We start from the raw sequence: 24,705 nt of genomic DNA on the forward strand, positions 1-24,705 counted from the left end.
ACGACCACCGACGACCACACGCGTTTCTGGTCGTAAAAGGCCTTTTGCGACCAGTTTTGAGCTTTTTACGACCAAAAATTTGGTCGTAAATGGCAGTTTTTCTTGTAGTGACTTTTAGTGCAGTAAGGTGACACAAAGAATAGTTTATACAAGGTACGTGAATGTCTAAGAGTTTGGGACATAATATATACTATAACTAGATTGGAACTTAGTATCATGCTTAGGGAACTTGAATTGTTTGTAACAATATCAGGAATTTGTGATTGTTGTGTGAAACATGTGATGATTATTTATTACAGGGTTGTATGAATTGTTAATACAACATATAGGAGATTTAATAATTTATTTAATCATATTTATTTATTAATGATTGTTAAAGTTTGTTATCATATTTAATTGTATATTAATCCATGTTTAATTTAATATTTATTACATGTGGTAAGGTAAAGGTAGATTCTTGGAATTAATCGTAGTATTGTAGACACATAAGCGTTATCCCCAATTAAATACCAACTAATGAAACATATTGTCGTCCTAATTGGTCCGACTGGCAGTGGGGTGGGGATGGGGATTAAAACCATACCCGCAATGGGTGGTGGAGCAGGTATGAATTTTATGCTATCTCCACCCCATCCCTGCTCTCCCCGCCCTACCCCCGCCCGCCCCGCCCCACATATATATGATTAAAATTCTATTTATATACTTATATTATCAATAATTTTATCTTGTAAAATATAAATATGTGGGTATGACGCAGGTACGAAGCGGGTGCATACGATGAGGGTATGAAGTGGGTGCGGGTACCCATGTGGGTGGTGGGGCGGGGATGGGTATAAATACGTACCTAGTGGGGTGGGAATGGGTCTAGAATTTTCCCCCGTAATGGGTCATGGGGCGGGGATGGGGATTGAAATTTTATATGGGTGCCGGTGTGGAGGTACCATTCTCCGCACACGCCCCGCCTAATGGCCATCCCTGGACTCCAACCCAATGGAGAGAAATCCGACGAGTAATGCTTAAAACTGTTTTAAGAAGGCAAAGTCTATCTATTAATTTTAGAGGTTCCAAGCCCAATTTTAAAGTCCTAATTACTAATTCACGATAATTAATTGTGTTTTTAAGCACATTTTTGAAAAGCACAATTAATTATAAAATATTTCTAAATTAAAGGATATTATGAAATCAACTTTTTATCTTGTAGATAATCGATTTCTGAATGTGAAAGTATTGGGTCAGACCGTCTGACCCAATAGTTTCCGTCGGACTGGCTGAGTCCAATTTAACGCTTGCTCGACGGATACGTTCTCTAAAGTGAAACAATAACAAGAAGTGCTATACTAAGAGAAGCCCTTGCTCGCCGGATAAAATCATTGGTGAGGGAAGAAGAGGAATTCGAAATCAAAAATTATGAATCAGAAAAAACTTACCGGCGAATTTAACGGGAATATGGCCGGAATCACCAACTGCCTACAAATTACAGAGGAGAGAGAAATTAAACAGAGATCTGAAAAGAAAAAGGTGATAATGTAGCAATTGTCACTATGCTGAAAATTATAAAAAAAGTGGGAAGAAAATTTACAGGAACTACAGAGGAAAAGTTTTGATTGTCAATGGTAGTGTAATTGCCGGACATCATCTTTGCGGATTGATTTTAGCGCAGATTTTCGTTGTTGTTGTTGGTATTGTGTTGTTGTTATTGTTGTTGTTGTTGATGATGATGATGATGATCTCGATGAGTGATGAAAGGCGTTATTCGAACATGAGTATGGAGTATCAGCTAAGAGGAATGAAGAAGAAGGAGAAAGTGAGAGAAAGCAGAGGTTAGTGTTTTGTTTTTCAGTTGGACTTTATTTTGTTTCAGTTGGACTTAGTTTTCTTTCAGTTGGACTTTGTTTTCTTTCAGTTGGACTTTGTTTTCTTTCAGTTGGACTTTGTGTTCTTTCAGTTGGACTTTGTTTTCTTTCAGTTGGACTTTGTGTTTCTTTCAGTTGGACTTTGTTTTGTTTCAGTTGGACTTTGTTTTTTTTCCAGTTGGACTACCTGAAAAAAAATGAAGACTACCTGAAAAAGAATGAAGACTACCTGAAAAAAAATGAAGACTACCTGAAAAAGAATAAAGACCAACTGAAACCCAAAGTAAGTATAACTGAAGTACAAAAACCAACTGAAAAAAAAAAGAAGACTAACTGAAAAAAAAATTAAGACTACCTGAAAAAAAATTAAGACTACCTGAAAAAAAATTAAGACTAACTGAAAAAAAATAAAGACCAACTGAAACCCAAAGTAAGTCTAACTGAAGTACAAAAACCAACTGAAAAAAAAGAAGACTAACTGAAAACAAAATGAAGACTACCTGAAAAACAATGAAGACTACCTGAAAAAAAATTAAGACTACCTGAAAAAAAATTAAGACTAACTGAAAAAAAAATTGGAACCACCTGAAAGTCGTCCGACCAAAGATTATGGTTGGACGAGTCCGACACAAGACGTTCTCTTTCTGAATTCAAGTTATAATATTTAATTCAAGATAAAAAGAATATGTTAATTTCGGATAACAAAAAAACCCATCAATATCTGCAGTTGCACAACAGAAGCTGGATGTTTTACCCGCACAATGATGCACACGCGCGACATTGAGCCAGTCATCAGAATTCAAATATGCGTAGCAGATGCGTGCCGCACGCGGTGATGTGTGTCGTGCGTAAGTCTTGTGCGCAACACAAATATTATCTCATTTTTTATGATTTCCCATATAGATTGACCTCGTTCCATTTGGTTTTTTAACATGCGTTCATCATAACTTTATATCACAATTTCCTTCAATACTCAAAATCTAAGCATTTCAAACACAACCTTCAATTTTCATTCAAGTTTCAAGATTGCTCCTCCTATGGATCGTTATTCAATACTGAGGACAAAAGATATTTCCTAAAGGTACCCAATATTTCAATTCATATTCAATTTCTTGAGGTTACTAACAAGTTTTTCATTATGTAGATCCTTAAATAATTTATTATTCTTGTATATTTCTGTCTAATCTCTTTTCATATTTATTCTATATATCATGCATGCTTATGTGTTTATCGCTTTCATCACTTCATATGTGTATTTTTGCTAATTAAAGACCTAAACAAACGTTCCAATATTAAAGTCAGATAATTCAGACAAGTAAATTAGTAATTTGATTGCTTAAACAACATATCACAAAAATTAGTCTTTTTTTTTTACTTTTTTAATACACCAAGATACATTAATTTTTAAAATGATTATACATATTGCTTGGTTGTTTATTTGCATAAAATTAGAAAATGAATCGTATGAAGTAAAGACCAACACTGCACAAATTTAATTAATGGTCATATTTATGCCATCACCCTGAAACTCAATGTTTGGTTGATTGACCAATTATGAATCATGATAGGAAAATCTTACATTGATGGATAAATGCTCTAGATGTCCCTATGATTTCACAATATCCAATTAGGATTATAATTTTTCGTTTAAAGACTTGTTGGCGACTTCTTTTTCAGAATGAGTATCAAAACTAAATTTTTTACAATAAGATAGTCAAATTTGTACTCATCCCGTGTAGGCAATAAAAATATGCCTACATTTTGACTTTACTAGGGAGGCTTTAAATTTTCATTTTCGATTTTTTCACCATATACCAGTGAATTTTTTTGCACCATATACCCTGTAAGTTTCATGATTCACCATATATATACCCCCTAATTTTCAAGGAAAAAAAATCCACGTGGTGCCCTTAATGAGTAACAGTCGTCAACTCCGTTAGTCATTAACCCCTAATTAACGTAATTAACCCCCTAACCTTTCATTATCCCTCCCCTAATCTCCCTCTTTCCCAAACCCAATCAACCCACTTTCCCTTTTTCTCTGCTCCACCATTAATACCACCACAAATAATCCAATTAACCCACTATTGCCGCTCCTCCACTACCCTATTCTCTCTTTCCTGATCGCACCGTCACTATCACCATCTTCCACATCTCTGTTCACTTTCCTACCACAACAACCAGTAACCCACTCACCTCTACACTTTTAGTCTATCTTCTTCTTCACTCCCTCAACAGATAAAAAGTTAAAAAACTTCTCTCTCTTCTCTCTACTCTACAACTTCATTGACTTGAAAATCCCACACAACGATTTCACCTGAAAACTACGTTCCTCTATTTCTCTAATTCCATCAATGGTGACTTCCGTTAAGGTGGGAGGAGTTTCTAGTCCACTGTCTAAGAAGGATGGAGGTACTGGGGGTGGTGTTGCACTAGTCACTTCTTCTACTACTAGCCCAATTCATGTATTTAATTTTGCTCATATTTTTTTTGAAGATCTCCTATTGTCAAACCTCATTGACAAGAAGGATTTTCCTATCAAAAAGCCTAACAAGAAATTTGAGGTTGATCCATAACTCATGGTAAGTGATGACGAGGATGACTGCTTTTCTCAACCTGAGAATTTTTTCCACTCAATTCATTCTGATAATTCTATCATGAAGCATATTGAAGGATTGGATGTGCAACATCCCTCCCCCATGAAGCTCTCCTCTCAAACTGACTTTGCCACAAAAATAAGTAAGGAAGGGAATGATAAAGATGTAGTATCTTCATCCCTAAAGAGGCCTAGAACTAGAGGATTTGTGTTATTGATCCCCCCTATGTTATGATATTTGTTTTTGTTAAATGAAAGTTAGTTGATGGAATGTTCGAGGTATTAGAAAAACGCATTAGAGGAGGTCAAGATTTTTTGTATACACAATGCACCCCTTATCATGATGTGTGAGGTTAAATCCCATTATCTTCCTACAATTATGTGCTTATTAATCTGGCCTCAACTATTTTGATTTTGTTCTCACTGTGGGGTGTACGTAAAGGTGAGATGTTGGTGTTTCGGAAGGATTGTAATTGTGCTCCATTTAATCTCTATATCTCTATTAAATCTAGTATATTACCATTTAATTTACAACATTCACCTATTAGATATGCTCCTGATAATTCAGCCTTTAACGGCGAGTTTTGGTCGAAATTGATGGTTGATATTCAGTCATAGGGGATTTTTAATAACATAATCTTATTTGGAAACAAAAATGGAGGGGCCAACTTTCAACCCTTTTCGCTTGATTGTATGACTATTCTACTTTAAACTATGCCGAACTTCCTTTTGTAGTGAGAGATTTACTTGGCGCAAGAAACTTTCGGATTAGATAACTTTGTTTTCTCTAGCAAAACTTACTCATCATGTTTTCACCTGGCCTCGAATCATTAAAATAATTTCCCTCTCCTTTCTTTCAAATGAGAAGCACAAATAAAGCATCTCCTTTTCGTTATGAAAAGGTTTGGTGTAATACAAAAGATTTTGATACCTTAAAAAAAAAAAAAAATCGTGTTGTACTAAATTATTAGGCTCTTATATGTATCGCCTAATCCAGAAATGTAAACTCTTAAAGCAAATGTGAAAGAATGGAATAAATATCATTTTGGAAATATCAATCGGCGAATTAAATTAGTTGAACAACAACTTCAAGCACTTTGAGACAACTAATAAGTAAGTATAGGTCAATTCCCTGATTTAGAACTAAACAAGCCATTTTTCTTAAAAAGCGTGCTAATCTTCTTAACTTTAGTAGCACCCATTGGAAGCATTTTCACAAAGCTAATCTATACTAATATATTAAAAAGGCATTCCTAAACAAGGAACAACTCTACGTGGCGCTTTCCCTTAGAGTATTTAACTCCATGTAATTCACATACAATAAAAAATAGAAAATCCATTAAATAAGATTAAACCCCATGAGAATAAGCATATATACTAAATTTTTAACTACTAAACCAAGTTATACTTTATGTTATCATTTTGAAGTAAAGTACTAATAATTATAGGATATAATAATTCAGGGCATGTTACTAAAAGGTGATCATAAGACAAAGTTCATTCACACCACAACAACTATCATAAGAAATAAAAATCTCATTAAGAAACTTATAAAAGATAATGATGATCCAATAGAAACTAAAGCTCGGGTTGAAAAATGCCACGTTTTCCTCCCCTAGCAGTGTGTTTGATGTGATTCTGCTCAGGAATCTATGCGTCATTAATTAATTGCATGTCATTAATCAATTACATGCAATTTCTTTTATGACGTTTTAGCTAATATGTAGAGTTTGATGGTTTCACCCTTCTTCCAGGCTCTTTCAAAGAATGAAAGTTTCGGCGAAATCCTTTCGCAACTTCATACAGTTATGGATTTCGAGTCCATGTATAAGAAGACACTTTTTCGGTGGTATATTTGGTTTATTAGGCATTGAGTTGTCTTCAGAAATGAGTTAGTTTCAGTGCATTTTGTGTGTCAACATGATAGGCTAAAGTCGTATCACCTAATCAAAAATAATCTTAGGTCCACTAACTAGTGGTCAGGGAAGTCAGGATCGAATCCACAGGGAGAAAGTTATATTATTATATCTGAACTGTAATATTATACTAAGAAAATTAGATGAAGACAGTTGTGTTACTAAACTAAGCAAATAACATAATTAAACACGAAGGTTAAATAATAATCAATTAATAAAGAACTAAGATTATGGATCACTATGCATACAATTCGGGAAATTAGGGACGAATAACAACCACCTAATAAGTCAAATTATCTAGGGCACATGTAATTTCTCTTGAACATTACCTCCCTCAAAGATCACCTAGCCGCTCTCGCATGGTCTAGGGTCACTTTGCCTAATGATTGAAAGCCTCTATGGTATCTCTCCTCTCGAAGCAGATCCAGTATTGCGATATTAGAAATATAAACCAGGCCTAACTTATAAATCTAGCATGAATGATTCAACCACAAGAAACAATTGAAATACAAGACAATTAGACTAATCTATCAATCCCTCATTGCATACATATATCCCCACAAACCTAGAAATAGAACTACTCAAAATAATTATAAAAACAATAACATAATTAATATAAATTAAAAACTCATACTTTGAAACATTGCAAAAAACTAAGAAAGTAAGCGAATCAACAATAGAGAAAGTAATAGAGAAAGATTACCAAATTGAAGAATTGTATTGAATTTGTGAATAATCTAAAGGTTTAATCTTGAATTGAAAGCAAAAAGCAATAAACTAGGGTTCTTAAATCACTCTATAAAGAAAACTATGAAAACTAATGTAAAAACCAAGATTATTAATAGAAATTCTAATTTTGCTATTTATACAAGCCCTAAAACAAAGAGGACAAAGTCTTAAAAAGTAGCCCGAAATTCATTAAAAAGTGCGTGGCGGGTTGTCGCCCGATCGGGCCAAGTACGCCCGATCCAGTCGGGCTTCTTAGTACTGAGACAACATGAAAAACACAGGCGCCCGATGCAATCGGGCCGACCTGCCTGATGACATCGGGCGGCCTGTTACTCCAGCAAAGTGCGCATCAGCAGCTCCATGGGCGCTCGACTCCATCGGGCCAAACTGCCCGATCGGGCGTCAACAACGATCTACAACAGGGCGTGAGCGCCTGATCGGGCCCGCACTAAAGGTTGCTTGGGTCTCTTGGGCGCCCGATCGGCTAGACCGCCCGATTGGATCGGGCCTAGCCTCTTTTCCTCGTTTCTTGGCTCCAATTGCCAAATCTTCGGCTCTTCTTTTGCTCAAGGGTCTCGAAAAGTGTCCTCGGGACTCAGCATCAACCCTCTCCAATCCAGTGTAACGGTCATATAATAGATAGAAAGTACCGAATAGTTCCCTAAAACCTGCAGTTTGACATAAAACAACAAACCACAACTAGATGATGAAAGTTAGTGCAAAATGGCTCCCAAGGCACTACAAGAAATGTGATCAAAGAGGACAATTTATTTGAATAAAATAGGGCAACTAGTTGATTGCCTTATTTAATAGTATCAAGGAAGACAAAAATATTTCCCCCTTTTTGATATTAACTAAGAAGACAATTATATTGTTTTGCCCTCTTTGCTATCACTTAATAAAACAATTTCAAATTTGCCCTATTTGATACCAACTAAGAAGACGATTTTTCACTTTCACCCTCTTTGATATTAACCTAAAACAACAATTCAAAGTTTCGCCCTTTTTAATATTAACCTAAAACAACAATTTAAAGTTTTGCCCTCTTAAATACCTAAAACAACAATTTTAACTCTTTTGCCCTCTTCAATAATGAAGGAAAAAAAACAAAAAAGGATTAAAATGACACACTGTTCTATTCGATTCGATTTCCCGCAAACAACAAAGTGTTCTTTCGAAAAAAAGTTCTACAAAATCTTCAATCTCACTAACATGTTCTACAAAATCTTCCATCTCCGGTGATTTTGGCAGAAATCTTCGATCATAATCTTCAATGGAACATTGAAAGGGACCAATTCTCCCTATCAATTCATCTTCTCTACAAGTCTTAGGGATTGGACATTTCTCGCCTTCGAATTCAGTTTTTCAAGCCTTCAAATTGATGTTTCTCGCAGATTTTCTTAGCAATTTCCCAATTCGATCGCATCTTCAGGTAAATCATTCAATTTCGCTTTTTAAATTAGATGTATGGATGATTGTTTCAGCATTTTTGTCAATTAGGGTTGCTTAACTTTTTCCACAAAGTCAGACGAATTTAATTAGGTCTAGTGATTTGATAATGATTTTTTTTGAATTGAGTACCTTGATTAAGCAACTGAGATGTTACAACAATCTTCTACAAACATATATAGTGTATCGTACTGCAGACATATACAGCCCCGCAATGTGTTAGAAGTTTTGTTCACCTTTCAGATGCCATAGGAAAGAAATCATAAATATTCATCTTCAAAGAGCAAATGTCTGAACCTCCCTAGACCCTGCCTTAGCTGGATTATACTAAGTGGTTGTTGTTCCAAGTTGCAATTCTCTCTTTCTAGCTACATACTTCTTGTAAAACAACTTTTTGACAAATTATGGTGATTCTGGTTGACCAGTGTGCTAAATCTCTGTACAAGCATAATCAATTTATCAAAGTATAGTTGGTAGAGCAGGCGAGCGGTGTTGTCGACGGTTTATAGGTATTCCGTGTTTAGTTTTGGGTTTGGATCGGTTTGTTTTACTCGCGTGACATAAATGAAAAAAGATGAGTAAGATTAATAGTAGGAAGCTTCTTTTTCTTCACTATACATATATTTAAAGACTCAGTGACTCAGCACTCACAAGTTGCTGGCAGATCTTCATAAAATATTGTCCTATTTTTGGCTTTAACTCAGCTATTAAATTGCACTTATATGATTGTATCATTCTGTGAGATGTTGTGTTAAAAGAAGTGTATACCATAATAGGAAAGGTGAACCATACTTCATTTTGCTGCAACATAAAGCCTGCAAGTCAGTGTTATTATGCAGCTGGAATTCTATCTGATCTGATTGTTAGAATGTTAGTGTGTGTTGGTCATCACATAAGGTCTTTCAGGTTCAATTTTAATGCAATTTCATCTTGTATGTGGCTAGATGCAAAGGAATGTAGAAAAAACCTCACAACAATTATTAATTAGAGAACTTTCCAGTCCCGTGTAAGTTGAGTTGCCTAATAAGGACAATGCTGACAGTGGCAGGCGATGCGAAACAATAAAGGCGATATTAGCTAATTTTCATTTTAGCAACTTATAGAAATTTCTAGTTCAGATAGATATTTGTTTAAAGGAGTAATAAGATGATTATAATTTGTGTTAGATTCAATTTGATTAATCCATGTATAGCTTAGATCGAAGTTTCTTTTTATTCAGTTTGGTTCTTTAGAATCTGGAGAAATTCAAGATTATGGGGTGGACTGTTAACTTGTTTACTGGCTTAGTGGCTTAACACATATTACTTACAAACTAATGCTAATTATGCTCTATTTTAATAGGTTGATGAGCCATTATTCTCAATCAGAACCTAGATTTGTCATTAAAAGTTATTTACAACTTCTACTTACGCCTGGTTTTTTATTTTCGTTAACCGAAGTTGTAAACAGAAGACAAGAATATGGATTAGGAGTTAGGACTAAGAGCAGGCCAATGGACCGCTTTGTAGCCCATACTTCTATAGGCTTGGGCCACTAAGTAGAAGCACAATAACAGTCACATGAACTAGAAAATGTCATATTACAGTGAGCCCGTAGACTAGTTTTACCATAGAACGATCCATTATGTGAGTCAATGATTTACAACAATATCCTAGATATAGATTAACAAAATTAGCAAAAGATAATAAGATGTGAGTTGTTACAAAAAGATATTAACAGAATAAATGTAACTAATTATCATAAACTAAGGAGATGTATCTTTATCCTTATCACTAAACATCCCTTAATCTTAGAATCAGGTAATATCAAAGCTCAAAGATTTATGTTCCCACCCCCTCTCGGTGATGAAAGTTGACGATGCGAAACAATAAAGGCGATATTAGCTAATTTTCATTTTAGCAACTTATAGAAATTTCTAGTTCAGATAGATATTTGTTTAAAGGAGTAATAAGATGAATAGCTATGCATGAGTTTGGATCATATGTTCTTTCATGTTTAGACTATTTGTTAACTGTTTCTTTTTATATTTCTCTTTTTTACGCTGTATGTTTTTAATATTTTTGTTTGTTAAGTTATTTCAGTTATTTTTCGAGAATTATCATGGATAATGATAGAAGTTGGATGCACATCCAAGGGTTTAATGGAAGGAAACAAGGAGATTACAAGAAAGGTGTTAAAGATTTTTTGGACTTTGCATTTAAGGACATCGCTCCTAATTCTGGGGTAAAGTTAAGGTGTCCTTGCTTGAATTGTCGAAATTATTTTGATCAAGATCGAGATACTATGCGGGCTCATCTTTTTCGAGTCGGAATAGATCCTGATTACAATCCATGGATTTTTCATGGAGAGGAACAATCCTTTGAAGTCACGGATGAAGAGATGTCCGAAGAGGAAGGTGATGACTTTGAGGATGAAGATCCCCTTGTGTCTGATGACTTAGCTTCTTTGGTGCGTGAGGCCACAAATGTAGTTGTAGAACCTCAAGTTTCAGATGATAGGGATAGGGGTGATGATGAACTCCCTGACAAGTTTCACAAATTGATGAAAGATGCACAAGAAGAGCTTTATCCAGGGTGTAAGACATTCTCAAGATTAGAGTTCATTGTAACTCTTTTGCAACTTAAGGTGAGTGGTCGTTGGAGTGATAAGTCATTTAATGGGTGCTTAATGCATTGCACAAGGCCTTTAATTATGATGTGAGCTTCCCTAAGAGTTCATATGAAGCAAAAAAGTACACAAAAGATCTTGGATTGAACTATGTGAAGATTCATGCTTGTGTGAACCATTGTATTCTTTATAGAAAAAACTATGCTAACATTGATGCATGTCCTATTTGTGGGGAGTCTCGATGGAAAGAAAGCAGTGGTGAATTAGATGATAGTGTCTCTTTAACAGAATCTCAAGGGATCTCACAACTTAAGCCTAGAATTCCTCGCTTGGTTCTTCGCCATTTTTCTTTGGTGCCAAGGCTTCAAAGGCTTTTTATTATGTCAATAAGAATTGCAAAACACATGAGATGGCATAACGAGAGGCGCGTTGATGAGGACATACTAAGGCACCCGGCTGATTCAATGGCATGGAAGCACCTTGATGATTTATATCCCGAGTTTAAGGCTGATGCACGTAACGTAAGATTAGGTCTATCATGCGATGTTTCAATCCTAGTGCACATTTGGGGACCAAACATAGTATATGGCCCGTTTTTTTGGTGCCATACAATCTCCCGCCTTGGATGTGCATGGCAAGCTCGTACATCATGTTATCACTCTTGATCCCTGGTCCGAAGTCCCCTGGAAATGATATTGATGTGTTCTTGGAACCATTGATCGAAGAACTTGAAGACTTGTGGGAAGTTGGGGTGGAGAATTATGATTCATATAGTTGCCAGAAGTTTAATATGAAGGCGGTGTTATTGTGGACAATGAGTGATTTTTCGGCTTACGGGAATTTGTCCTGTTGGAGTACTTGTGGTAAACTTGCTTGTCCATCATGTCATAAGGATACTTGGCACAAGCGACTTAAGAAGAGTAATAAGGAATGCTTCTTAGGTGATCGCAGATTCTTGGATGCTAATCACAGATGGAGAAATGATAATAAATCTTTTGGTGGCGAGAGGGAAAGACGACCACCTCCTGTTCCTTTATCAGGGGATGAAATTTTGGAGGCATTTGAGGGAGTGCCAAATGTGATTTTTGGGAAGAAGCGAAAGAGGAACCAGAGATACTTGTTTGACCAATGGAAGAAGCTAAGTGTCTTTTATAGACTTCCTTATTGGAGTAAGCTTTTGATTCGTCACAACTTAGATGTGATGCATATTGAGAAAAACATATGTGACAGTATAATAGGAACTGTCCTTGATATTCCTGGTAAAAATAATAAGGATCACTTGAATGCTCGAAGGGATTTGAAGATGATGAAAATGCATGAGAAATTGCTTCCTGAAAAGGTGGATCGTTGTAAATATATCGTCCCTAGAGCACCTTATCAGTTGACACCACAAGAGAGGCGACAAGTATTAGATGACAGAAACTTAAAAATGAGCATGTTATGTTTTGTTCTATCATCATCTTTATATTTCAAACAATCCACATTTTTACTATCATCATGAATTTTTTGATGGATCACTCAAGGCATAAAGATGGTAGTTTTGATGATGAAGGTGAAGCAAAGTTCAACGAATTTAAAAAGTTACACGAGAAAGAAATTCAAGAGAATGGCATTGATAATCTTTCCATAGACGAGACTTACATGAAGGTGCTTGGCCATTGTTCGGGGTATGCCCGGGGCCTTGGTAAAGGACATCCGGTGGTGGACAAGGGTGGGAAGAAAGGCAAAGCAGAATTGGAGGCTGAGATTCAACAACTAAGAGGTAATAACAATGCAATGCAAGCTGAAATAGATTTCCTAAAAGCTGAAAGTCAGATAAAGGAAAAGGAGGCTAAAGAAAGAGAGGAAAGACTAATAAAGAAGATTGAGGTCATTATGACTTCACTTGGGCTTTGATCAGGTAATGTCTCAAATTCCTGGACTCTATTCTAATAACAGTAGAATAGAAGCGATTTCGTTATTGGTTGGTTAGAAATCTTTAGCAACCCTGATGTAAAATCCTTGACTTTAATATTCCTTTTGGCTTTCAGTATTGTAACTCAAAGTACTGTTCTGGATTAGCTGTTAAATGCTACATGTGCTTTAGATTGCACAAAGAACTAATCTGAGCAATGTACACTGTTCAAGTTCAATATGTCTGTCCTTATTCATTTTAAATGGTAGTTATTAACTTATTATATAGTCTAACAAAAGTCTAATAGAGAAAATTTTCCAGCATTCTCCATAATCATTGGAATAAGGGTCACTATCAAAACAATCTATTACTAGAAAAACAATCTAACAAAAGTTCAATATGTCTGTCCTTATTCATTTGATTAAATTTCTTGAATTCCTTTTGTTTGATAATATCAAGATTTAAAACTTTGAAACTGGTTAGGGTTTCGAAGGCCATTCAATGGTTTGGAAATGCAAAACAATAAAATTACCTCATGTATACACCCATCTCTTTCTGCAATTTGTGAAAATAAGATAGGGCGTTCACAATAAAATTTTGGAATATGCTAGTGACTAGTAGAAGAAGTAATGATCAGATGCTAGTTTATATGGCTCTTGATATGTCTGTTCCATTGTTGTGGCTTTTGTAGCTCTCTGGATTTATTTTAATTTGGTCGCTTTTCGTTTGTATAAGCATACTCACTTCAACTCTCATGGGTAGTGTATGTTTATTGTTGGGTGTTTTTGATCCTGAGATGTGTAAGATATGCTCAAGATTGTTATAAACCATTCGAGAAAAGATGGCCAATGATGCTTGTGAATGTGGTGCTTATACTTCTCTGATGTGTTGTCTTGCTAATTTTCTTTTAAAAATATATGTTTTACTAGATTATGAAGGAAGATGATAACCTATGGCGGAACCTTGGAGGCAAGAGCTCGAGATTGTTAGATCCAATAAACTCATATTGTTTGTGGACAGATCTCAAGTAAACATTATGTGAATATGATTTTGTTAAAAATTTTGTAAATCAGTATAGTAGGCTACCATAGTTGTTGAGGATTTTGTTAAAATTTTAGTAAATCAGTATAGTAATATTTTTTCCCTTGGTGGTGTTATGTAGAATATACAAGGTTTATCTCTTAACTTATATTAGATTGATCTTTGATGCATAATGGTTTTATATAATGACTAGCAAGGCTTGACAAAGTAAAAAGAGGGAAATATCTTATTTTTGCCCCGCTTGATAAAGTACAAAGAGGGCAATATCTTATTTTTGCCCTGTTTGTTGCATATCAAATAAGACAATTGTGTTTGTCTTCCTTGTTTTTGAGCTAAGAGGGCAAAAGTATTGCCCTTTCTGATGATCATAGAGGGCAACTTTATTTGCCTTGGTTGATGAAGCAAAGAGGACAAAATTTTTTGCCCTTTCTTTATTGGATCAAAGAGGGCAAAAATATGAGTTTTGCCCTTGAAACCTAATACAAGGGGGCTACAAGGGCAACGGATGGACAATTTTAAAATTGCCCTCGTAGCCTATGAAGGCAAATTTTGTATCAAAGAGGGCAATTTTAATTGCCCTCCTTGAAGCTGTTTGTTGTAGTGAGGGCACCATAAGCATCCCTTTTAGCATATAAGTAGGGGGAAAAACTCTAAATAAAATCATAACATCAAAACACATCCTATGAGTGGATTAAGGCCCAGACCCTTGAAAACAACCTTGCAATCCTTTCTGCGCATCCCTCCCCTAGTCCTGCTAGCTAGAAGTTTTGGTCCTTCTAAGGCAGTGGGGTCGCCTTCCCCTACTTAGTTCATTGAAGTTAATTTTGATGGTTGAAAACTTAAGAACGGGAATACTGTTGTTGGTTTTATCACCGAAAATCATCGAGGTGATGTCTTATGTGGTGGTGCTAACTTTTTCAGCCCCATACCTCGATTGTCCAAGCAGAAGCCTAGGCGACGAAGGATATCATTCTTCGTGGAAAGGGATAATCTTCATGTCATTAATGCTCTTTCTAATCCCTCTAAGGTGCCTTGGTGTATTAGTTTTGTTATTAAAGATGTAGGTGTACGGATGTCCAGAGCTTCTTGTAATTCCAGTTTTGCCATGTTGGTCGCCAGATGGCACGAAAGGCCACTCGTGCTTTTCTCTCACCTATTATTTCCTTCCTTATTATATATTGATTTTTCCCTTTTGATACGTAAGGACGTTTTAGGATGGTGCTCCCGATAGATGCTTAACCTAGTTTTCCTTTCCATGTTCAACAAAAAAAAGGAAAAGAAAGCTTGTCCATTTATTTCATATATATTGGTACAAATTGCTTCATACATTCCAGACGTCCAGTGCCACAACCAACCAAAAAAAAAAAAAAAAAAAAGAACGATACAAGTTACAACTTACAAGCTGTGAGATAAAACACAAAGGAAGAAATTGAACAAAGTGAAGAAAACAAAAACATTCAACCCAAGAGAAAAAATCTAAGTGTCTTTAACTAAACCTACACTCGTCTTCGGCCACTGACTGGTGAAACTGGAGAAGAGCTTCCACTAACAGGTTTCTTCAAAGCTGAAAATAGTATTACATGGTTATGAACTTTAGTGACCTTAAACACCTGAATCCTGATAAATTTCCAAGACAGTAAAAAAGAGAGATCACATAACACACCTGAAGCTGCTTTCAATGTGGTCCTTACTTGTGACAAACGAGAGGCCCCGGTTGATAACCGAGATGGTTGAGATGTCCTTGTAGGTGTTCTTGGCCTGCGTACAAAGCAGCATATGTCAATGTGAATTCCTGTATGATTATGTATACAGCTATGATTTTTATTAAGAAACCAATGATTATTCCAGAAATCTTAGTTTTTACGTCTCATTGTCTTTTTAAATTAGCCAATATAATTTGGTTATGACTGATACACTTAGGAGCAGCAAAAACGTAGGTAAACTACATACTTCTCTGCGCGCTTCTCTGCACTATCTGATGGTTTGTTTGCGTCATTTGAAATGCCTGCTTCAAAACTACCATCAGTGTCTTGAGCATTTAAGTCATTCATGGATCTTGATGATCGCATTCCTTCTTTTGTAATGTCGTCGTCTAAGGCATGGACAGGATCAGAAAAATCTGAGAGATTATCCTGCTCAGAAGCTGATTTAGGACGACTTCCCATGCGTCTAGCACTTAGGCTTCGTAGAGGACTTCCCATGGACTTTGTTGATGGTGATGTTGGTCCAGGTCTCACGGAGCTTAAGCTTCGCCTAAAATTCGGACTTTTTGAATCCTTTAACAAGCGCTCAATCTCCTCATCTTTCTTAGCTATTGTATCTTTGAGAGATGCCATCTGAAAGTCCAACATAAATGTATAGATGTAAAATACTTATTTCCTTTAGAAAACCAGATAGACACCTTCCATATCGTGCTGATGTTTATATTGAGTATTTGTACAGTACGTAATGTACTTAGAATTGATTGAAAATATATCTTCCAGGTTAATATTAGAAGCAATTCATTTGATATTTCCATCAGCAATTTTGACCCTTTACTAATATTTCTCACAGTACACACCCAAATAAGATTTGGAGCCCAAATTACAGACTAATTCTTCTTGGTCCTTAAACAGTTAGATCCGTTAACCAGAGCAGACGCACAGGTAACCCTGGCTTGATATTTCATAAGTCTCAGTACAAGACTAACCGCAGCGAATATCCATCTAACACTTTGAGGTGATAAATTCAATGATTGTAATATCATATAAGGCAACGAACCGACTGTATAAATGTAACTTTTCCTGAAAGTGTTTTGACCACTAAAGTTTTGCTGCTTTTTTCATATGTAACTGTCGTCTGAAACAAGCAAATTGCTCTACTATATCTAGAATCAGTCAGACAGTCACTGTACGCCATTAAGGTATATTACATGTATGAGTTCAGAAAGAAGCACCTGATCTGCTAATTCTCTGACATCTCTCCCCTCTTTATTACTTCTTGCAGCACCCAGCTCAACACCGGCCACCCTTTCAGCAAACTTTAACGTGCTTATTGATTCTGTGTAGGAATTCACGTCAGGATTAACCTGAACAAACATAAGTGTCTTTGCTCGACCACCTGAAACATCAAAGTCAAGTGTCAAATAACCAAGGATACATAAACACATCACAGAGTAAAGTTATAAGATGCCTCCTGCACAAAAAGGTGAGAAATGAAAAAAGTTACCTAGAGATGCCTGAAGAACCTGTGTCAACTTGCTATTTCTGTATGGAACATGGGGGTTCTTTTGAGAAAGTGAAAAAATAACATCACCGAGAGCAGATAGTGATTTGTTAATGTGTTGTGCTTCCTTTAACCTATCTCCAGCTGCTTCAGACCTGTCAACTCTCTCACTACCCGCAAGATCTACCAAATGAAGACTGCCATGTGATGTTGCTCCAGATTTTAAATCTTCTCCCTGAACATGAATGGTGACAACACTGCAGAACAAGTATTAACGATGCATAAGAAAGTCGAGCAATAAGATATGCATAGCATATTATTGGAGGAAGTCATATGCGCTTAATAACAATGTGTGAGGACCTGTGTGAGCGGCTACTTCTTTCGTTCATTGCAGTAGCACTCACAGATCTGTTTGACAATCCAATGTTCATCAGTTCAATAACATCTTCTGTGGATCTGACTGTATGCATGCTTGCATCTGGGACAGCAAGTCCGTGCGCTTGAGGAGTGGCTAGAATCCCAAGTGTGTGCAAGTTATGGAAACAATACTTTTTACACAGATGAGTGAGCTATAAAAACAGAAACATATGATGCCATCAGTCATGATGCAATAAAGATTGATATAGAAAAGGATATTTCTTTTGCACGCCATCACTTGACAGTAAATCCCGAATTTGTTCATTATATATTTCTATCATCTGAACTCCTATATTATAGGCGAAGAAGCTTCTTCTATCTTCAGAGATTTGGAAAAGATCGTCTAAAGCTCGATAATTGACCCCCCAATCCTCTTTAGATGCATTATCTGGTCCACTCTGCCACAAGAACAATGAAATGAATTAACTCTATCTTGGAAACAAGACTATCTTAAAGAAAGATGAAAAAGAAGAAAGAGTTTACCATCGTGTAGGTCTTTCCAGAACCGGTTTGACCATAAGCAAATATGCATACATTGTACCCGTCAAGAATGGTTCGTATTAATGGTTGAGTATCAGAGAAAACCTCAGCTATCACAAATAGGAATATACATGTCAGACCCAACCAAAATGGGAATATAGATGTATCATAAGCCAAAAAGTTCTAGCCTAATAAAAGAATAAGATGAAAAAGAAACCTTGAGTAGCCATAGGACCATAGACCTTATTGAACTTAAATGATTTTTGAGAATCCTTTGGTTTCACAGGATTTGTGACAGTCAATTCTCCATGTTCCCCAATGTTCTCTAGAATTGTTTGCATTTCATTCTCCCATGGACGGAATGGCCTAATGCGACAATATACTCTAATATTACCTGTGCAAAAAAAGAAGAAGAAAAAATTACAAGTTTAAATATTAGCTCTCACTGGGCTACTGCCTCGGACAGACAAGAAGAGGAGACAAGAGTAACAGCAAGAAAACAGACCTTTTAAATCCTGAAGCTCGTTATATAATTTGCGATTTTCACTGAGAACTTCATGATAGCTCTGAGCTGCTTTGGCCAATTTATTGAGCTTTCTACCTGAGATAATTTGAATACATTGAGTTAGATACTGCAACAAACTAAAACTGTCTATAAATTGTAGAGCATGATGTCACTTCTTACCTACATGGTTCAATTCCCCCAGATAGGTCCTCTGCATCTTCAACATTTCTTGCTTAATGGTCTCTGAAGATTGCTTAAGCTCCTGAGGTTTAGCATTATATAAGTTTAGGAATACATTGAAATTTGTTTCATTTAAAAAGAAACTCCAAGCAATTATATGTATACCTCTAGACCAGACCACTGAATCTTCACAAATGTTTCATAGATATGTTCTTTCTTAGTCCAGCTCTGATTTTGTGTACGAGAATTCACCTCAAGTTCTTTAATCTTCACCTTTGAATCTTCTAAAATCTGCTCTTGCAGCCTTAACCTTTCCTCCAAGTCAGATTTTATTAATTTAGCCTCAGTTTCCAACTGCAAACTACGTAGTTCATGTGTCTTTTTGGCCATTTCCAGCTCCTGTTTTAGTGTTGATACCTCATCAAGTTCTGCTGAGCTAGCCTTTGAATCTTCAAGAAGTTTCTCTTTCTCCTTTAACCGCTTTTCTAAGTCAGATCTTACCAATTTAGCCTGTGTCTCCAACTCAACATAACGCATTTCATGCGCCTTTTTGGCCGTTTCCAGCTCCTGTTTCAGTGTGGACACCTCAAGATCATTCTCATCCTTCTGTTTCTGCGACATAGCTGCCTCATGCTGTTCAGACTTTTTCTTCTCCTCCATCTTGCTTTTCTCAGACTATATTGATCCACAAATTGGTATGTCAAAACATGAGTGCACATTAAAGAGTACGAGCCATTCACATCATTTAGAAGGAAACAGAATATGTACATGTTCGTTTTCTTGTAGCAACAAAAAAACTAACTTATACGAGTATGAAGAATTGAGTTAAAACTTGATACTGATGTACGATTGAAAACCAATATCTGAAGTCACAGAATTAAGAACATGTTCGAAGAGAGTTTATTGCTACATTTCAAAATTCAAAGTGAATAAAGTGGCACTTGTATTCAATTGAACAGATACAACTTCAAGCTCTCTATGAAATAATTGTAACAAATGAAAATCAGCCTTAACTAATTGCAAAAACGTACTATATACTTTGTGAAATGTACCTTTATATGCTGGAGCTGGTTCATAACAATCTGTCAATGAACGATGTCTGAGTCATAAAAGGAACAATAGCAGAATGGTTACGACAAGTGCATTTCACTATGTCTTACATACCTCACTCTCCTGACTACTCCCTTTGGCAAGAGCTTCCAGCACTTTTATTCTAGACTGGTATTTTTCTTCACGTGCCTTAAAAAGATTGCTTTGCTGTAAGAAAGATTATTCAATGGGTTAAATGGACATATGCTCTGAGAAATCTCAAAAGCACAAAATTCTAAGAGAACACATTACAGTGCGTAAATGTTCTGCTTGAGTTGCAATTCGTCGCTCTATCTCCTGCACGACCTTCCGCAGCAGGCATGCTACGCGCTGAGAAAAGGAAACATGATGGAGTAAAGAAAATTAGGACGCATAAGATACTGTGCTCAAGCATCTTTATGCACAAGCCTAAATGCCAAATTACATGTATAAATCAAAGAACAAACTCTTGTAGTACTTGAGGTATTTCAGCATTCTTTCTCTCTATGCTTTCATCCAGGATTCCATTGATAACATTCAGAAGTGACTGAGTTGGAGCATTCTGCATAAACAGAAAATTCTGATCACCCTGAGAAGAATTTACATCCTGAATGCTAACTGCTAAAATTCAGAGATCTGAAGGACTTACATCTAAGCTATTTGATTTTAACATTTCAGATATTTTCGTAGCAGGAAGATCAGAATAGAATCCTTGTTTCATCTGAAACACGTCATTCAGCTTATTTGCACCATGGAACAGCTTAGTTGGTGATTCTAATAATTGAAAGACAAGGTAAAGAAAAGTAAGAAATCAGGTCATATATCTCACAACACGATTTTCACCACTATTGATATGTGGTGTGCTTGTTTGGCCAGGAAGATCAGCGGATAATCAGTTCAGTTTGGATTTGGACAACAGACATTTTATTAGGTTTCCTACATATATCCCGAAGCAGTGTTCTATATTCAAGCTTTCAAGAGACTAATACCAAGGAATCAAGAGACTACTATTACTTCAAAAGTGCACAGCTAAAGAGACAGATAATCAAACCTGGTGAAAGTGGACTACACGCACGTTGAAATTTTGAGTCTGACAATGCCTTCCGCCTTTCATCCACAGCTTTCAAAACGGAGCTACCAAAATGTGGCATTGTATGATCTTTGAATGCTAAAAGGCAGTCTAGGATAGGTTTCATAGATCCCTTCATAAAGCAATGATGAAAATAAAATCCAATTCAGATGATGTTACACAGTTAAGACACCAAATCTAATGGAGATGGACAAAGAAATTAGAATCAGAATATATCAAATAACACATGTAAGGGCCAGAAACTCTTATTTTCATCTTAAAACTCGGGAACATGCTCTCATGCGCTTCTTGTAATCCCCCATAAACAACATTAGCGTGTTTGAATGCAATTAAGTTGCAGCAGATACCTTCTCTAGGTCTGACATCTCAAAACTCGGCAACCCAATCTCAGACATGACAGTAATAAACCGCTTAATCTTCCTTCTCCGGGACTCTGGAGAAGGACTAGATTCATCCACCTAATAATAAGTCGAGATCATACATCAAAAATATCAGTGCACAGCCAACTACACATGAAGAAAGTAAAATACTGAAGCATCTCAGTTACCTCATCAGTTGAAATGTATTTTAATCTGTACAAAATCTGACTTAATATGTCACCATCAAGCAAGGATGCTCTCATCTCCTCATCTGAAGCTTTAACTGACAAGTAGAAATGAGGAACTACTGTGTTTATCCACTCAACCAGAGCCATCCGCTTTTGGACTGCATGTAACAAGTAAATTCAGTAAGATTAAGACGATGCACGTTAAGAGGTACGAAAGGTACAGTCTGCATTCCTTACCCTCAGCCTCAAAAGTCGGACTTGTTCCTTTAACGTTAAACCTTGGACTTGTATTCATGATATCGAATTTTGCAGAAACAGATTACCTCTAAACTTATTCATGTATAACAGGGTAAAATATGAAGTCTTATATCTATCAATTCAGATGCAGGGAGACCATTATTCTCCCTGAAACATAAGAAAGCATATAGATTATCACACCGTTGTCTTCAAAGCTCGAACTTAATGACAATCTCCTACAAAGAAATATGGAACAATCAATCACGGCCTGTGAAAATCAACTAATATAATCTACCAGCTAGAGATGAAACAATGTCTGTCCTCATTTTACAATCAATTTTAGGAGCATTTGGTATACACTTTTCCTAGGTGAGACATTATGAACAAGGAAATTCTATGATGGAAAACTTACATTTTCATTGAAATGACATATCATCTAAAGTTGACTTTTAGCATCAGAAACAATGATCATGTATGTACCCAAATCAACAAACAAAAACTTAATGCAAAAAAATCGACAAAATGATCGAAATCAAAGAGATAACTTACGTTCGATTAAGGGGTATTCGAAATATAATTAGCTAAAAGGAAAAAAAAAAAGAACGGGAATGTGAATCAAATTGTTTTTAACAGAAGAATGTTGTTGAGGAGAAGAATGGAAGATGATGTGGCGTGGGTGTATGAAAAGAACATGAAGAGATGTAAATGGTATGCCTTTCTTGTAGGAAAAAAACAAATTGGAGACCGTTGAAATTTTTAAAAATATTTTTGTGAAATGAAACATTTTAAGACCGGCCACTTTTTTTTTCTTCTTTCATTGTCCAACAAGTTCGTTGGAATTGGTCTGACATGGCGGGAACTCAGACTTTTTTCTTTTGCTGTTAACTTTACTACTTTAATCTAATTTTTGTTATGGATTAGATTATAATTACGATTTTATTATGCTTCCACTAATCTTCCATTTTTTTATACACTCAAATGATCATAGTTCGTGCCTAACATTAACCACCAACGCGGGAAATTATTTGAAGATGCTAGATAATAATGATATTTTTTTGACGGGTACATGCTAATGATATTGATGTGTCTTGTACTTATATCCATTTGATTTAGCACATGTTTAACGATGGATCTTGTATGAATAAGGATCCTCTTCTTTTCTTTTTCTATGTTTTTTTTATCTATATTTTTTTTTTAAAATAAACATTAATTCATTGATTCAAAGTCATACGACATCTACAATAGAAATCAAAACTAAACAAATACATATCAAAATGAAATAAATATAATTCTAATATGATAAAATCATGATCGCTGGGTAGATCTAACACTTTTAAAAACCCATTCAAGTGATTGCAAAAGAAGTCTTGACATTTGTTGTAACTCCGCACAAATTTCGATCAATAAATCAACATCTTGAATTACACAAAAACCCAAAAATTGATTCTCTAGCCTCTCACATGGAGAGAAATAAAACCCAATATATGGGTAGACATAACCCAATATATGGGTAGAAAAACTCTCCATTAGAGAGAGACTGAAGTTTATTAGAAACATAAACATAAAAAAACTAGTAATAGAAGGAGAAAAGGGGCTTATCACCGCCCAAAAGGGTGGTGGTAGCCCCTAGGTTGAAAATTAGGATTTCGTGGGAGAGGAGAGGGAAGAGAGAAAAAGAAGGAGAGAGGAAGCGGTAGGTCGTGTCACCTTTAACTTTACTTGTAGAGATTATAACATCCGAATTAGAAGATTATTTTTTTTGAGTAAGGCTATTCTCTTCTCATGAAATCGTGACGGTTAACATGGAGAATGACCGTGCAATAGAAAAGATCATAACTAATTTTTTATTGGTAAAAAAAATAAATTGTGGGGTTAAACCTACAAATTTAGTAAATATTCTATTCATATTAATTATTTATTTGGCAAGAGGAATTAGACTTCTGTTCTAACGACCTTTACACAAAAAAAAACTCAAGAAGAGAGAGAACCTAAATCCTTAATATCCTGAATAAGATTTTTCAAATGTTTTCCCACTCCATTCGGAGTTGTTAGAAGTTTGACTGCTTCCAAAGAATCCGTCCAAATGATAGTAGCGCTGCTTTATGAGCGAGACTCCTTTGTGGCACTCCAGATTGCTAATAATTAAGCATGAAGTCCAGAGTTTGCTATGTCTGACTCAGCATAGCTTTTGGTAAGGCACCCCAAGAAGAGAACCCAACCTATTGCATCTTTACCATGCCCCTACTTCTTGTGCTTCTTCCAAGCTCCGTCAGTTTTGAACACATTTGGGTTAGGGGCATCCGATATCTTTTCCAGATTGAAGACCTATTTATTAGTTACACCATTGTCGACGGCTCATTCCGTTTTCCATATCCACTTCATGTTTTGCGCGAGCAAATGCTTTTTTGAAATCTACTTCACTTTTCGCTCCATCTCTAGATCATTACCATGGATATCTGGAGAATTCTCCTTGGTACGCTCCCTCCTAAACGTTAATTCATTTATGTGAATTCCGATTCCCCACAAAGGGGAGATAAGTTTCTTGCTCCGCTAAGATCTTCATCATCATCACTCTATAGTTAATGCAGGATGTTTCTAACCCAAGCTTGTTAATTGTTGCTATTTAGACCATTTTAGAGAGAAGAAAGCTAAGGTAGCTTCTGTATTTCAGAGAGGGAATTAATAGAATAAAGAATTACAAAGTGTTAGTAGCTTATATATCAAGCTATACGTGTGTAATAAATTAATATGAGGAGAGCAACCTCTAACAAACTCTATAACTAACTCCAACAAACTGTAACTAACATGTAGTAGTCCAATACCCCCCCAAGTTGGCGGTGATTGAGGAGCAAACAGACCCAACTTGGAAAGAAGAAGCTTGAACTGAGGAGC

General features: G+C 36.0%; 1 protein-coding gene across 1 annotated transcript; it reads right to left on the reverse strand.

Moving 5' to 3' along the window:
- Positions 1-14,908: 14,908 nt before the first annotated feature.
- Positions 14,909-22,103, reverse strand: LOC104893566 (kinesin-like protein KIN-14P). Its single transcript, XM_057395122.1, has 21 exons — positions 21,814-22,103; positions 21,577-21,734; positions 21,377-21,487; positions 20,991-21,141; positions 20,589-20,713; positions 20,418-20,501; positions 20,213-20,290; positions 20,036-20,128; positions 19,924-19,953; positions 19,037-19,546; positions 18,872-18,953; positions 18,692-18,787; positions 18,404-18,580; positions 18,190-18,296; positions 17,926-18,104; positions 17,650-17,814; positions 17,293-17,546; positions 17,021-17,184; positions 16,036-16,421; positions 15,749-15,843; positions 14,909-15,649 (listed from the first exon to the last, which is right to left on the reverse strand). The coding sequence occupies exons 1-21, from the start codon at positions 21,869-21,871 to the stop codon at positions 15,582-15,584; spliced, it is 3,171 nt and encodes a 1,056-aa protein (XP_057251105.1). The 5' UTR covers positions 21,872-22,103; the 3' UTR covers positions 14,909-15,581.
- Positions 22,104-24,705: the final 2,602 nt, after the last annotated feature.

The sequence above is a fragment of the Beta vulgaris genome, chromosome 5, assembly GCF_026745355.1.
Source record: "Beta vulgaris subsp. vulgaris cultivar EL10 chromosome 5, EL10.2, whole genome shotgun sequence".
Lineage (NCBI taxonomy): Eukaryota > Viridiplantae > Streptophyta > Magnoliopsida > Caryophyllales > Amaranthaceae > Beta > Beta vulgaris.

Bases quoted from the DNA above. Each gene is read 5' to 3' on its own strand.
- LOC104893566 (XM_057395122.1), bottom strand. From the start codon at position 21,871: ATGAATACAAGTCCAAGGTTTAACGTTAAAGGAACAAGTCCGACTTTT. The intron at 18,297-18,403 runs GTTTCTTTTTCA...TATTTGTGATAG, and splicing joins TGGTCCTATGGCTACTCAAG to CTGAGGTTTTCTCTGATACT. The intron at 15,844-16,035 runs GTATGTAGTTTA...CTTTGTACGCAG, and splicing joins GCAGAGAAGCGCGCAGAGAA to GCCAAGAACACCTACAAGGA.